This window comes from Balaenoptera physalus (assembly GCF_965194825.1).
Source record: "Balaenoptera physalus genome assembly, chromosome: 12".
In the NCBI taxonomy this organism is placed as follows: domain Eukaryota; kingdom Metazoa; phylum Chordata; class Mammalia; order Artiodactyla; family Balaenopteridae; genus Balaenoptera; species Balaenoptera physalus.
The window spans coordinates 47,686,978-47,703,055 of NC_138897.1; the positions used below are offsets into that span (position 1 = coordinate 47,686,978).

General features: G+C 34.5%; 1 protein-coding gene and 1 long non-coding RNA gene across 10 annotated transcripts in view; one reads left to right on the forward strand and one right to left on the reverse strand.

Moving 5' to 3' along the window:
- LOC309639260 overlaps nucleotides 1-16,078 on the reverse strand; it is a 433,950-nt gene that overhangs the window by 98,614 nt on the left and 319,258 nt on the right. The window lies entirely within an intron of this gene.
- The window catches only part of NOL4 (nucleolar protein 4), a 401,283-nt gene that overhangs the window by 82,780 nt on the left and 302,425 nt on the right, over nucleotides 1-16,078 (forward strand). For 5 of the 9 annotated variants that reach the window (XM_082416103.1, XM_082416105.1, XM_082416108.1 and 2 more), the window contains exon 2: nucleotides 10,469-10,618. In XM_082416103.1, the coding sequence (XP_082272229.1) occupies nucleotides 10,469-10,618 (150 nt within the window). Of the gene's footprint in view, nucleotides 1-10,468; nucleotides 10,619-11,561; nucleotides 11,664-16,078 lie in introns of those variants that run through there. The other 4 variants (XM_082416104.1, XM_082416110.1, XM_082416111.1 and 1 more) reach the window with 4 other exon arrangements.

Consider the following 16,078-nt stretch of genomic DNA (forward strand, 5'->3'; position numbering starts at 1 on the left):
CTCAGCCCCTTGGCTTCTACTTCATCTACCAATTTCTCCCTTTCATTCTACTCTTTACTCCACCCCACCTATCCCCCCACCCTTTTTTTGGTCTCATTCACTTCTCTGCCTCATTTTAAATCCATTCATTCTTCAACTCACTTTTACATGTAAGCCGTCACCAGCAATGGGTGAATTTTACCTTCTCAAATTTTCTCTTAACTTTGCCTTTCTTTCCCCTCTTGTCACTACCTCTCTTGTTTAATCTGGTTATACTTTACATTTTACTGTTACAGGAGTTGTTTTAGGGCACTGATCTATTTTGGAATTCTCATTGTAAAAAATCCTTGAATGGTTTCCCACTGCATGTAAAGTAATAAATGACTACGGGGTCTGACGTCCGTGAGCCCGGCATTCTCTTCCATCCTCATCTCTAATTCACCCCTCTCCCGATTTCTCAACTTTGGCTGTACGTCAGAATCACCGAGGGAGGTATTTTAAAAACCCATGCCCAGGTGCACCCCTGACCTATTCAATCACATTCTCTGTGGGAGGAATCTAGGTATCAGGCTGTTCTTTAAAGTTCACCAGGAGATCCCAGTGTGTAGCCAAGTTTGGGAACCTGTCTTGGAGCACATTGGCTTTATCATACTCTACTAATTATAGTCTCTTTCAGCATACTTCATCAGAACTTCTAGTGGTAGACCACAAGCTCTTTCAGGAAGGGAAATACATCTTACAAGTTGGTTTTTAAAAACAAAAAAAAATCAGCTAAAAAATCAGCTAAAGATCCATCGTCGTATCTTGCAGATAGTAGAGGTAAATTCCTAAGCCTTGCCAATACCTGTATTTCATACTGCCCCACTCCTGGGCTTCCTGATTGCATCTCTCCTGCAGAGCTATATTCCACAGCACCTGGATGTCCTTATGTAGTTGCGGTAAGCTATGTTTTGCATACCTTTCGGTCTTCGCAGACTGAACCCTCTTCTTCTTTCATCTTTCATCGTTGTGTCTCAGCCTGGGACAACTAATCTGCCAATGGAGAGTGAGCAGGAGTCCACAGAATAGGATAAGAGCAAGGCTAACTCTCAGTTTAGGTGGAGCCTCAAAGGTATTGGTAAAAATTAGGTTAGGTTATTTATAGATGTTCTCTGTGAATTCTTGAGTTTAGGACTCTTGAAAATTGAATTTTGGGGATTTAGATTTATTTCACTATCTCTTCTTTTTTCTTTATTATGTTGTTTTATTTGTTGCTTATGAATTGGCAGCCCTTCATATGGCTTTTATTTCTAGATATTTCACTAAAGTTGTTATCTATCACATCAGTTAGTTTATGATAATGATTTTGCCAGTTAGGATATCTGTTTGATAAGAGTTGGACTGAGGGAGAGAAGGTGATAATCATTTTCATTCATTGATTTCTAGGCAGTATATGTGCTTCATTGACCTTAGTTTGAATTCTCTATTATAATTTAAAAGAAAATTATTTCAGTAGATGTTATATTTGATGTATCAAAAATTGGACTTTTAATTACAATTTTTTTTAAATAAATTTATTTTATTTTATTTATTTATTTTTGGCTGCGTTGGGTCTTCATTGCTGCTCATGGGCTTTCTCTAGTTGCGGCGAGCGGGGGCTACTCTTCGTTGCGGTGCGTGGGCTTCTCATTGCGGTGGCTTCTCTTGTTGCACAGCACAGGGAGGGTGGGCTTCAGTAGTTGTGGCATGAGGGCTCAGTAGCTGTGACTTGTGGGCTCTAGAGCACCGGCTCAGTAGTTGTGGCGTGTGGGCTTAGTTGCTCTGTGGCATGTGGGATCTTCCAGCCCAGGGATCGAACCTGTGTCCCCTGCATTGGCAGGCAGATTCTTAACCACTGTGCCATCAGGGAAGTCCCAAATTACAATTTTTAATTGAGCGGAAAACTCTCATAAATGTTCCTGTTTTGATCTGAATAGTATGCTTGAGTGACATACTAGTGTCAATGTGTATCCATGTCTTGCCATATTACCTCCCAAGCAGATACAGTCTCCTGTGGAGAATGGTAGTCAGGAAGGATTGCAGGAGAGAGATCTATCCCACAATGGTTCTTTTTTCATCAGTTATTCTTCTCTGGCTTTGTAATATAGTTGGAAATGAGGAATTTCAATAGAAGTTGAATTTGTAGATACTATTCAGGAATAGTATCTTCACAATAGATCCTGTAGGGCCAAGAAGATACATGTGGAACTATATGGTAGTCTTTTAACATGAATGATATTTTGATTTCATCATAATAATGTTAGCAGCTCTAGGCTTGGTGTCTCTCATTTATCAATTTCATATGATTGCCTTAAATTTTTATGTGTACGTGTATCATCTTAACAATTGGCAATCAGAAAGCTAGCAGAAAGTAAGTGAGGGTGACTCATTTTTGAGCTTAACCATTGTTTTCCTTCAATATAATTTTAGTATGTTAATATAATACAATAAGGGCATTAAAAATAATCTTTTTTTTAAGCACAGATTTGCCATCACAGACTCAATTTACAAACTTGATTAGTTTTGCTATTATATTAGCTTTAATATAAAGTTTATCCAAAAGAAGCTGTATTTCTTTTATGGCACCCTAAATTGTCACATTAGATCAGTTAATTTTTTGTTTTTGTTATCAGAAGCTTTTTTGGTCAGTGGTTAACCACAGGAACTATATTATAAATTATTCATTTAATTCGTTAAATATGTCTTTCACTCATCTTGAATGACATTAAAACAGTAGAATCCTGGAGCTAGGTTGTATTAGCTAATGGGAGCTAATTGTCTATATGGAATTTACAATAAAAAGTATTGTATATTTTATTATTTTTTATAAGTTACATACTACACATCTTTTATATCATTAAAATTTACAGTAACCTTATGTATTTATTTTTTATGAGACAGCTGTTAAACACTTACCAATATACAACTATAAGCCTTGGTGATTAAACCACTTCTATTTGCACTGGATGCTCATGTGTTTGCAGACTGTTTAAATTTGTACTGTATGAGCTCCTCTTCCTGTTGTTTTGAATCTTTAAACTCAAAATCCAAAACTGTTGGAGACCACAGACTTAACAGCTTTATTGAGATATAACTCACACACCACACAATCCATTCATTTAAAGTGTACAATTAAATGTTTTTAGCATATTCACAGGGTATAAAAATATCACCACCAACTAATTTTAGAACATTTTTGTCCCTTCTAAAAGACACTTGTACCCATTAGAAGTCGATCCTCATTCTCTCCTCTTCCCAAGTCCTAAGCAACCAAGAATGGACTTGAGGACACGGGGAGGGGGAAGGGTAAGCTGGGATGAAGTGAGAGAGTGGCATAGACATATACACACTACCAAATGTGAAATATATCTATGTAAATTTGACTCTTCTGGATATTTTGTATGAAAGGAGTCATATAATATGTGTTTTTTTGTGTGTCTGGCACTTTTACTTATCTTGATATCTTCCAGGTTCTTCCATGGCATAGCATGAATCAATATTTCATCTCTTTTTATTTCTTTGTATAGTTTTATTTTTTGTATAAACACACTTTGTTTATATATATGCATCAGTTCAGGGACATTTGAATTGTTTCCACTTTTTTGGCTATTATGAGTATGCTGCTTTGTTATGTACAATATATTTTATGTGAATGTATGTTTTCAGTTCCCTTGAATATATACAAATGTGTGGGCTTGCTGAGTCATTTGGTAAGTCTACGTTTGATTTTCCAGGTTACTGCCAAACTTTCCAAAGCAATGGCATTATTTTGCATTCCCATCAGCAATGCATGAGGGTTCTAATTTTTCTATATCCTCACCAATATTTATTATTTTGATTATAACAGTCTCAGTGAATGTGAGGTAGTATCTTATTGAGATTTTGATTTACATTTCCCTAATTACTTATGATGTTGAGCATGTTTTCTTGTGCTATTTTGCCATTTGAACATCTTCTCTAGAGAAATGTCTTTAAGTCTTTTACCAATTTTTAATTGGGTCATTTTTCTTTCTATTATTGAGTTGCAAGTGTTTTCATGTATTACAGATGAAAGTCTCTTATTAGACATATGATTTTCAAATATTTTCTCTCATTTTTATGGGTTCTCATTTCACTTTTTTGATTGTATCATTTGCAGCATGAATTAAAAAACATTTTGGTGTAGTCCAATTTATTAGTTTTTCTATTGTTGCCTTTGCTTTTGGTGTCATAACTGAGCAGACCTTGCCTTACTAAAGATTAAAAATATTTACTCCTGTTTTCTTGTAAGCTTTAGCTCTTATGTTTAGATATATGATCCATTGTGATTTAATTTTTGTGGTGTGACGTAGGGATTCTACTTCATTCTTTTGCATTGGGTATCCAGTTGTCTCAGTACCACTTGTTGAAAAGACTATTCCTTCCCAGTTGCATTATCTTGACACTCCTGTTGGAAATGAATTGAAAATAAGTGTAAGGATTTATCTCTGGAAGCTCAGTTCTAACCCATTGATCTATATATCTGTTCTCATGCCAGTACCATGCTATGTTTATTACTTTAGATTTATAGTAGGTTTTGAAATTAAGAAGTGTAAGACCTCCAAATTTCTTCTTTTAAAAGACTATTTTGCTTTTTCTTAATACTTTGCAGTTACATATGAATTGTAACTTGTCAATTTCTGAAAAAAAGCTAGTTAGCTTTTTAATAGCAATTGCATTGAATCTGTAAATTATTTTTTGGAGTATTGCCATCTTAACAATATTAAGCCTTCTGATCCATGAACATAGGATGTCTTTACATTTATTTAGATGATTTTAAATTTCTTATAAACAATGTTTTGCAGCTGTCAGTGTTCAAGTTTTGCACTTTTTTGTTAACTATAACTTAGTTAAATCTAAATTAATACCTAGTATTCTGTTCTTTTATATGCCATTATAAATAGAATTATTTTTCCTAATTTATTTTTGGGTTGTTCATTGCTAATGAACAGAAATACAACTGATTTTTGTATATTGATTTTGTATGTTAACTTTGCAAAATTCATTTATGAATTCTAAGTTTTTTAGTGGATTCCTTAGGCTTTTTTATGTATAAGATTATGTCATCTGCAAAAAGAGATAGTTTTATTCCTCTTTTCCAATCTAGGGGCCTTTTCTTGCCTAACTGCCCTGAATAGAAGCTCAAAATACAGTGTTAAATAGAGTGGCTTGAGCAGACATTCGTGTCTTGCCCCTGTTCTTAGAGGGAAAACATTCAGTCTTTCACCATAAAATAAGATATTTGTTGTGGGGTTTTTAAAGATGTCCTTTATCAGATTGAGGATTCCTTTCTATTCCTAGTTTACTAAGTTTTTGCCAGAAAAGTATGTTCCTTTTGTCAAATATTTTTCTGCATCTGTTGAGGTGATCATATGCTTTTTTCCCTTTACTCTATTAAAATGGCTTATTACATTAATTCATTTTCTTGAGTTAAACCAATTTGGGATTATCCTACTTGGTTGTGGTATATAATAATAATTACTATATATATGATTGGAATTTGGTAGTGTTTTGTTGAAGATTTTTACATCTATATTCATAAAATATATTTGTCTGTAGTTTTTTCCTTGTGATGTATTTAGTTTTGATATAATGGTAATCCTGGCCTCTTAGAGTGATTTCAGAAGTGTTTTCTCATCTATTTTTCTGATGAATTGGCCATAATTCCTTGAATGTTTAGTCCAGTAAAACCCTCTGAACCTGGGCTTTTCTTTGTGAAAGGGTTTTTTTCATTACCCATTTTGTATCTTTACTTGTCACAGACCTATTCAGATTTTCTATTTTTTTAGTCAATTTCAGTAATTTACATCTTTCTAGGAATTGTTCATTTTATGTGGTTATTTGATTTGTTAGCATACAGTTGTTTATAATATTTTTAAACCCTTTTTTATTTTTGTCAGGTCAGTAGGGATATTTCTTTTATTCCTGATTTTAGTAATTTGAGTCTTCTCCTTCTTTATCTTGGGCAGTAAAGCTAAAGTTTTGTCATTTAAAAAACTTTTTCAAAGACTACTCTTTGGTTTTACTGATCTTGTTCATTGTTTTCTATTCTCTTTTATTTGTTTCTCCTCTTTTTAAATATTTCCCCCTTTTGCTTCATTTTACTTTACTCTTTTTCTACTTACTTCAGGTGGAAAGATAGGAATCTGATTTGAGATTTTTCTTATTTTTTTGGCCATCCAGTTTTATTGAGGTATAATTGAAATACAACACTATAAGTTTAAGGTGTACAGCAGAATAATTTGACTTACATACATCATGAGATGATTACCACAATAAGTTTAGTAAACATCAATCATCTCATATAAATACAAAGTAAAAGGAGAAAAATAATTTTTTCCTTGTGATGAAAACTCTTTAACAACTTTCATATATAACATACAGCAGTGTTAATTATATTAGTCATGTTGTATATTATATCCCTAGGACTTATAACTGGAAGTTTGTACCTTTTGACCACTTTAATCCAATTTTCCCTACTCTTACCCTTCTCTTCAAGTAACCACAAATCTGATTTCTTTTTCTATGACTGTTTGCTTTTTGAAGTATAATTGATCTATAACATTCTGTTAGCTCCTGGTGCATATCTAGTGATTCAGTGTTTCTATACATTACAAAATGATCACCACAATAAGACTAGTTAATATACAAAGATATTACATTGTTATTGACTATATTTCCCATGCCATACATTTCATCCCTGTGACTCATTTATTTTGTAACTGGAAGTTTATACCTGTTAATTTCTCTCACCTATTTCACTCATCCCCTACGCCCTGTCCCTCTGGCAACCATCTCTTTGTTCTCTGTGTCTGTGACTCTGTTTCTGTTTTGTTATGTTTGTTCACTTGTTTTGTTTTTTAAATTCTACATATAAGTGAAATCATACAGTATTTGTCTTTCTCTGAATGATTTTACTTAGCATAATACTCTCTAGGTCATCCGTGTTGTCGCAAATGGCAACATCTAATTATTTTTTATGGCCGGGTAATATTCCATTATATATATATTCCTGTTTTTCTGCCAGTACCATGCTGTTTTAATCTCTGTAGCTTTGTAGTATAGTGTGAAGTCAGGGAGCCTGATACCTCCAGCTCCATTTTTCTTTCCCAATATTGCTTTGGCTATTTGGGGTCTTTTGTGTTTCCATACAAATTTTAAAATTAATTGTTCTAGTTCTGTGAAAAATGCCATTGATATTTTAATAGAGATTGCATTGAATCTGTAGATTGCCTTGGTAGTATGGTCATTTTAACAATATTAATTCTTCTAGTCCAAGAACATGGTATCTCTTTCCATCTGTTTGTGTCACCTTTAATTCTTTCATTGGCATCTTATAGTTTTTGGAGTACAGGTCTTTTGTCTCCTTAGGTAAGTTTATTCCTCGGTATTTTATTCTTTTTGATGCAACAGTAAATGAGATTGTATATGGTGTTAAAGAATGTTCTTGTTTCATTCTTTTACATGTAGCTGTCCAGTTTTCCCAGCACCACTTATTAAAGAGACTGTCTTTTCTCCACTGTGTATTCTTACCTCCTTTGAGGTAGAGTAATTGACCATAAGTGTGTGGGTTTATTTCTGGGCTGTCTGTCCTGTTCCACTGATCTATGCTTCTGTTTTTATGCCAGTGCCATACTGTTTTGACTACTGTAGATTTGTAGTGTAGTCTGAAATCAGGGAGTGTTTACTGTTAACCAATAATTGTAAGCCATTTCCAATATATGCTCCCATAGCACAACTTGTACCTTCTGTACTCTGATATATATTATCTGTAGTCAGTTGAATAATGCCTGCCCAAAGATTTCAAATCCCAATTCTGGGAATTTGTAAAAGTTACCTTGTTTGGGAAGAGAGTCTTTGTAGATGCAATTAAGTTAAGGATCTTGATAGGAGGAGATTATCCTGGATTATCTGGTCAGGCCCTACATTCCCTCATATAAGATGGGTCCTTGTAAATGAGAGACACAGAGGAGAAACACATCAAAGAGAAGTCAATGTGATATGGCCTCATCCATGAATGCCGGCAACCTCCAGAGCCTGGAAAAGACAAAGAATGGATTCTTCCCTAGAGCTTTTAAAGGGAGAGCAGCTCTGTCAACATCTTGATTTTGAACTTCTAGCTTCCAGGACTATGGGAGAATAAATTTGCTTTTTTGTAAGCCACCCATTTTGTGGTAATTTGTTACAGAAGCTACAGGAAATTAATATATAGCCGTAGCAATGATTTGTTTAATATTTTCTCTACTAGACTGAAAAGCACAAAAACCTGGGTTATTTGTCTCATACACTTTGATAACTTCAGCACCTAGCAAAAGAGGGCTTGACAGTAGTTGGTACTTTTAGGATACATGTTGAAGGAATGAATTCATAGGCTATGATCCCTACATCACTCATAGTTTACTAACTGTACAAAATTACTGTATTTTTGGTTATCTGGCAAGGGAACTGAGAGGAAACTCTAAGTTTTATTTTTGAGAGAAAAGAAGACGAAGTTTTGAGGGTAGTTTTGCTAGTCAGTGGACTTAGAATTTGGATTTCCAGCCTAGGAAGAGTGGATGTTCTCTGAGGAGGAGGGGGTAGGCCAGGAGAGCTGGTGGGTGGACATCTGAAATGGTGCTTCCCTGACAGTATCCTCTTAGTTTCAACTAATTTCCAGGCTGGTCACTGCTGTGATTCATGCAGCCTCCCTGTCCTCTCACTACAGATTGGTCTTGCATCATAAGGCAATGAAGGATTATCCATGGAGCCCAGTGTAGAAGAAGAGATGGCTCAAGATGTTAAAGGAGAGAAGTCAGAAAGGTCTGAAACCTAGTGAGGAACCACATGCATCACAGATAATTTGTGAGGGACCACTTCAAATTTAACAAAGGTGGAACGCCTGGCTGTTTGGCCTTACGTAAAACTTCATGTATATAGTTATTTGCATATCCTGCTTTAGGCACTGCTGCTACTGAGACCTATTGTAAACCAGAAGAAATAAATAAATAAAATAAAAACCAAACTAACAAAAAGCATCAGGTGATTTGCTTTCAGTTTTGCAGTGAGCTCAGTCTGCTAGCACTACTGTTCAAAGAGTCTTTTGCCATTTGACTCATTGACTGCGTAATGATTTTGCTCAGGTTAATCATCTTCTGGTGTTGTATGCCAGCATTTATGAAGCTGTCATGTTACTGCAGGTTATGCCTCAAGGTCTGACTAAGAACATTGTGTGTGAGAGAGAGAGAGAGAGTGTGTGTGTGTGTGTGTGTGTGTGTGTGTGTGTTTGCAAGTAAGAAACCCTTTCATTTCAGAAATGAAAATGCATCTACTGTGTTGTCAGCATTAGACTAAGGGACAGATGGGTTAAAGGTTAAAAATGGGAGCTCTAGAGAATATCTAGGTGTTAACTTTGGATCCTCCACTCAGAAGTAGTGAATTCATTCATGTGGCAGCCATGTAAGATTAAATTTATTTCTTATCTCATTCCAAACTTATTATTTATTCTTCTCAGTCATATACAGAAACTTTTGGCTCTTTGCTGTCTTTCCCACTGCCATGACTTATCCCCTGCTTCAGCTCCCACCCATGTCAAATTCTGTTTCTTGCATGAAGTTGCTTCAGTAAGAGGTGACATCTTTATTCTCTGAACTCCCCTATTACTTGACTTATATTTTTATCATGATCATCAAAATGGCAAAAGCCACCATTTATTGACTGTTCACTATATGCCAAACATTGGGTTATATCCTTTAGATACATTATTTCATTTAATGATTACAGGTCTGTGAAGTAGGCTCTATTATCCCTATTTTACAGGTGAGAAAACAAATTTCGAGAGGTTTAAAAGATTTGCACAAAATATACAACTTCTGAGTGGATGATCCAAAGTTCACACCTAGATCATCGCCAGAGCTCACATTTTTAACCTTTAACCCATACTCTCCCTTAGAGTAATACGGATAGCAGAGTAGATGAATTTTCTTTCCTAGATTGTATGATATTAAGGGTAGAGGTTTCATATTATTTCTTTCATTTCTCTAATCACAATGTCCAGTACCCAGGGACACAATAGATATTGATTAGATAAGAAATCAATATCTAGAAGAAATTATTGCAATAAAAAAATTACTGGACCTTAATAATGTATTTCAGAGTAATTTAAGAAAGTTACACTGATGGTTACAAGTAAGTCATTTTAAAATATAAAAGGTGGCATTAATGGGTAAGCGTGATTAACTATGCCAAATATCTTTTTTCATGTTTCTTAAAGTTTTGTATGTAAATAATATATAAAATGATGAGATATTCAATCATAATTTTTTGAACTTTACTATCTAGATGATTTGGATCAGTTTATTAAAATGTTTTTGTCTAATGAACTTTCTGTGTCAACCTTATATATTAAATACATATTTCCATATTTCTTTATTAATCTTGTGCCTTTTTGTGTTTTTTGTTTTGGTTTTGTTTCCAGGATGGCGTAGGGGTAGATGAGAAGCTATCTTTGCGGCGGGTAGCCGTGGTTGAAGATTTCTTTGACATTATCTATTCAATGCATGTGGAAACAGGGCCAAATGGAGAACAAATTCGGAAACATGCTGGACAAAAGAGAACTTACAAAGCAGTAAGTTAAAAAAACAAAAAAAGAAAAGAAAAAGGCATGCATTTTGAAATTTGATATTATATGCTTATTAAAGATGGGTTAAATAGTTATGAGTATTCTATCTTCAACATAAATTAGACTATATCATGGTCACACCCAACATTTAAACTATTATTATTGAATTCTATTTTGGTTGTATGTTCACTAAGTCTATTGCATATATTGCTAGAAACCTGTTTCTAGCATTATCATTTTCTTTTCTTTAAATATGCATAAAATGTGGTAGTCCCAGTGCAATGCCCACAAATGGGAAGATTATTTGTGTTATATATTCAATATATAATATGTGTTCTAATCATAATATATAAATTATCTACTGGAACATATGAACTTTTGTACTACCACTATTGTCTTAACAGTCCTTCCCCTTCAAAACATATTAATATGTTCAGGTATTTCTTATTTAATACTTATAGTCACATGAATAAGAAAATTTTATGTGCTTTTCTTATGTTACCTTATATTAAATACATTTGCCCTGAAGGGTATGCCTTTCTTAATTTTCCAGTATAAGTTATTTAAAAATATGTGTCATTTTCATAGGCCTAGTGCCCTTGAACATTTAAAAATGAAAATATACAATGCTTTTATTGTAAACTATCTAGAAAACAGATTAACTAACTGTTAGATATTGAAATATATATTGTCAAAATGGAGTTATATATTATTTCTAAAGTTTTTAATTATACTTACTGTTCGATCTAGACACTTTAATCTAGTTTTCTATTTAATTAAACATTTTATGAAATCATCTTACTATAGATAATTCATCCTTTCTAGGAAAATTGAACAGTAAATTATTCTTTTCCAATATGAGCAAAGTGTACATCAGAAATACTTTATCAGCAATCAGAATAATATCCTTTTTTAGAATTCTTATTGAACTTTGCTTTTGGCTACCTTTATATTAACTGTTTTCAGCTATATTTATACACAATATCAGTCTGGATCCATTTTTTTTTCAGATACAGAAAAATGTGTGAAATGCTCAAAGTTTCAAATACAGGTACATATGTTTGAAAATTAGCTACTGAGCATAAGAAATAGCTTCTTTTCCATAACTATTTTTTGCTATATCTCCAGGGTCATATTGAATCTTTATAGTTGCATAATAACCCCTAATACATGTTGTATTTATCTCTCCTTCTCTATGGTTTTGTTTCTTGGCTGTTTCCAAATTGCATGGTTTGTGGGCAGGCACTATTGTAAGTTTCCTTACATAACTCTGCCACATAAACTTTCTTTTGACTTACATATCTGAGGAGACATCTTTATCATGACTAATGATAATGACCTAGCTTCTTAAGATACTTTTGTGTAGACTAATGTTACTGAACATACTCATTTTGCTTGCCTCCTAAGCCAGGGTTGTATCTCTGGATACTAATAGGGAAAAAAACTGTATATTGATATACTAATATCACTAACTGTGTACTCTTATGATAATTCGTTTTCACAAAATAGCTACCTAAACTTGATAGGACTTTGTAAGGTAGGAATACATAAGTTCAGTTGTATTCAATGAAAACAAACCAACAAAAAACAAGTGGCTTCACTGTCAGGAATAGTGTGGCAGCCAAATCTGTTTAGGTGCCAAAAGCAATTTAAAGTGATTTAATCTTTGAAATCCACTTATTAGAGACCTTTAATTAAAAGAGAAATATGACATAAACCCAAGTCTCTCACCTGGTGTTTTCCTAAATGAAATGTAGAGAATCTGATCCACTGCCATAATGCATGCTAAACACTTCCAATAAATTGGTAAACACATTTCCAACATATATCATTTTGCATTAACATTTTGAAGATGTTTTCTGCATTCTGGGGTAGGGCTGGATACCAACTTTGAATGTATAAATAGTATCTGAAACATCATCCATTCCCTCTTGAGAATGTCCTATTTGAAGATTCTTTTCTTTCCCAAGTTTATTTTTTGTTTCCGCATATAAGTACTCTCACCTTTTTCTAATATCATGAAGGTTTCTTCTGGCCTCACCTTCTGCCTTCTGGTATTTCTCAACTGAATCCTAACTAGAAAACATTTCCATTTCATGGAGTAATAATAGATCGTAGAAAAAAAAAGGAAGAAAACACTGCTTCATTGCCAGCAAAACTGTGCACATGACGCCACAATGAATTTAAGTCTAATGTTAAAATTAATATAAATGTTCAACTAATGGGGCATGAAACTAAATGCAATTTGAAATGAAATGGTGTAGTGCTATTAGGGCCCTAGACTGTTGGGTCAGAATTTAGTTCTCAATACTAATGCTGGAATTGGCTAGTCACTGGTAGAATTAGCTAGATACCTATTGCAGTTATAATGGTTCCCATTAAGATTAATATTTTTTTCCTACTTCTAACACATTAGCTCATAGAGCATGCATGATTATTGACTTTCTTTTTCTCCCTTATCCTACATGGCCAAGAAACCATACTTATACAACTAATCATTAAAACGTGTCATTTTGTCTTGATAATATTACCAGTAGATTTAGCGGTCATTTTATTTACTTTGCCTTTTTTGCAAATCTTTCTATGTTTTCACTCTGCAGGAAATGGTGGTCCTTTAATATTGGATTAACTTTTGAATGCTATTTGTTTTTACCTATCTGCAGTATATCATTCCTTGAAATATCTAGTCGTTATACAACTTAAATTTTATTGCAATCTGATCTGACTAGAGAAAAAAATTGGAGGGTGTATATTCTGTTACTCATGAGCTCTTTTTAAAAATCCACATAAAATGACACATTTTAGGAATATGTAAAGGCTATCATAAGTAAATTTTTTAGTCATTGTTGAATTCTAGTGTCTTTTAGGTCTTTTCCTCCCCCCTTCATTTGTCCCTGTGTATATATTAACCTTTACTGGTGCACTGAATGTGTTTCCTTCAATATTTTTGGGTTGATTATCTACATTAACAGAGTGGAGAAGAAGTGTGAATCATTCAGATATCACTTATATTTGAACTTAAGTATATCTTTCTACTGAAAATTGAATGCAAGTGTGCTTAGCAATTTGGAAAGTGACTTCAAAATTAATGTGGTAACATAGTTTAAAAAAAAAATCATGAGGGCTTCCCTGGTGGCGCAGTGGTTGAGAGTCTGCCTGCCAGTGCAGGGGACACGGGTTCGAGCCCTGGTCCGGGAGGATCCCACATGCCGCGGAGCAGCTAGGCCCCTGCGCCACGGTTGCTGGGCCTGCGTGTCTGGAGCCTGTGCTCCACAACAGGAGAGGCCGCGATGGTGAGAGGCCCGCGTGCCGCGGTGAGGAGTGGCCCCCACTTGCCGCAACTGGGGAAAGCCCTCGCACAGAAACGAAGACCCAGCACAGCCATAAATAAATTAAAAAAAAAAAAAAATCATGAATGCAGGAAGTTGTCTTCCAGTCCTTAACTTTTCTCAGCTATTGTCTGAATTCTACCTTCAGGGAATATATGACTCTTCTCTAGTTGTCTTTTATGTCTTGCATTTCATCACAGGCTAAAGCACAGCTGCCTTTCCAGAAAGGTTTCTTCAGTTATGGTCCGATTAAAGATAAAGTTTCAAAACTCTTTCTTGCTACATGTAAAATAAAAGTAACTGGTGGAAATCCAGGAACTAGCAGGGAAAGTCAGTGTTTTCAGTGGAGAGAACAGTCTGCATATATATGTGTATATGTACACACACACACAACTTGTGGTGTGATACAGTAAGTTTACATGTATTACTCACATACATAGCTGCCAATAATTACGTTCATTTAATTCCGAGTGGAGAGCATATGCTACAGCTAAAAGAAAATAGGCTAGAAGCCAGAAAAACTCAGTTTCAAATTTCAAATCTAGTACTTCCTATCTGTGTCACTTTTGGCCAATTATTTACTTTTTTTCTCCTCCTGTTTAGAGGGAGATAACGATATGCATGGTGTGGCAAAATAAATAAGTTAATATGCATGAAGTGCTTTCCTTATGGTCAACTTTTGAATAATATTTTTTCTCCTTTATCCAATCACTAGTCATGTTCCAGGTAGAAGGACAAACGGGACAATCAACATAGTTCCATCGTTGCCCTAATTATAATTATGGATGTAATTTCTTCTGCTTGCTCCAATGCCTCCGTGTTGGGAGAGAGAGGAATAGTAATAACTTAGGCATTCTCTTATGTACATCTTATAAATGTCACTATCTCTGGCAGTCCACAGTGTAACTGTTCTCCAAGCTTTGACCGGGCTGAAGGGAAGCATGGAAGAAGCCAGGGTACCTGTGTTTAGGAGCTCTCCTGCTGGATGAAGTTTATGAGAATTTCAGTTATTTCATTTGCTTTTACCCAAGTTTCAGTCTTACGTTAATTTTAAATTGCTTTTCTGAAAAATTTTAAAACTGGATCTCTTTCAAGAATTTGCTTTCAATATGAATAGAATATTCCTTTCCAGGGACATGCTGTAGAAAAATAATATATTAGGGAGAATGTCTGTATCCCTACTCAGAATGTTAAAAAGGAAAAGTCTTTATGCTAGCAGGTCTACAACTCTTAACCTTAAAACTTCAGTTAGTGTCATTTTATCCTGTTCTGTTTTATTAATATCTGTTGGTTCAGTGTCTCTACTGCTAAATGGGGTATTTTAACTTGCACCATTTGGGCTAGTTTGCTATGTCAAAATTCCCAGAATTCTTGTCAACTTAGAATGAGGCCAATGACCAAAATTTGCAGCCATTGTGGTGTGAAAAAAAAAACACTAAATTAAAATTCGAGAGTTCCTAGCAATTAATTTACCCTCTTTTTGACTTAGGCCACAGTTTTCGCACATATAAAATGAGGGGACTATATTTCTGTTTTTTTCCCAGCTCTGAAGGAATTACAGCAGTTTTCATGGTGTGTGTGGAGCCATTACTGTGGAAGGGGCACAAGGAAAATAGTAACCAAAGTGAGCAAATAGGTTGGCACAAGAAATGTTCAAACATAGGGAAATGCCTCCCGCTCTTGAAAAAGCAGATTGGCTGATGAGCATAGCAGAGAGATAGAAGATTTTGGCTTCATTATCATCTAGAGAGCTCTCCTATAAATAATAATAATGATGATGGTAATAATCACGAAAAGGATCTGTAGTCATTAGACTTCCTATATCTAGGATTTTAAAATAACGATATAAGAAGAAAGACCATAAAAATGACTCTCAAGTGTCAGCAGATTTTCACTGCTCTCCATTTTTGTTAAAAATTTTGCAGTAATCTGAACCATGTTGTCAACGGATGGCTACTTAAGTTATAATGTGATTTTAAGCTGCAGTGCAACAGATGTGACCACACCTCAAATTTTGTTGTAAACATAAATGATCCTGTGAACATCAGTGTTGCTTGACTTATAGTCCAATAGTCTGAGACACTGTTGAAATAGGGGGTTATATCTGTTTCTGTGATTAGTACCAGGAACACCTTGC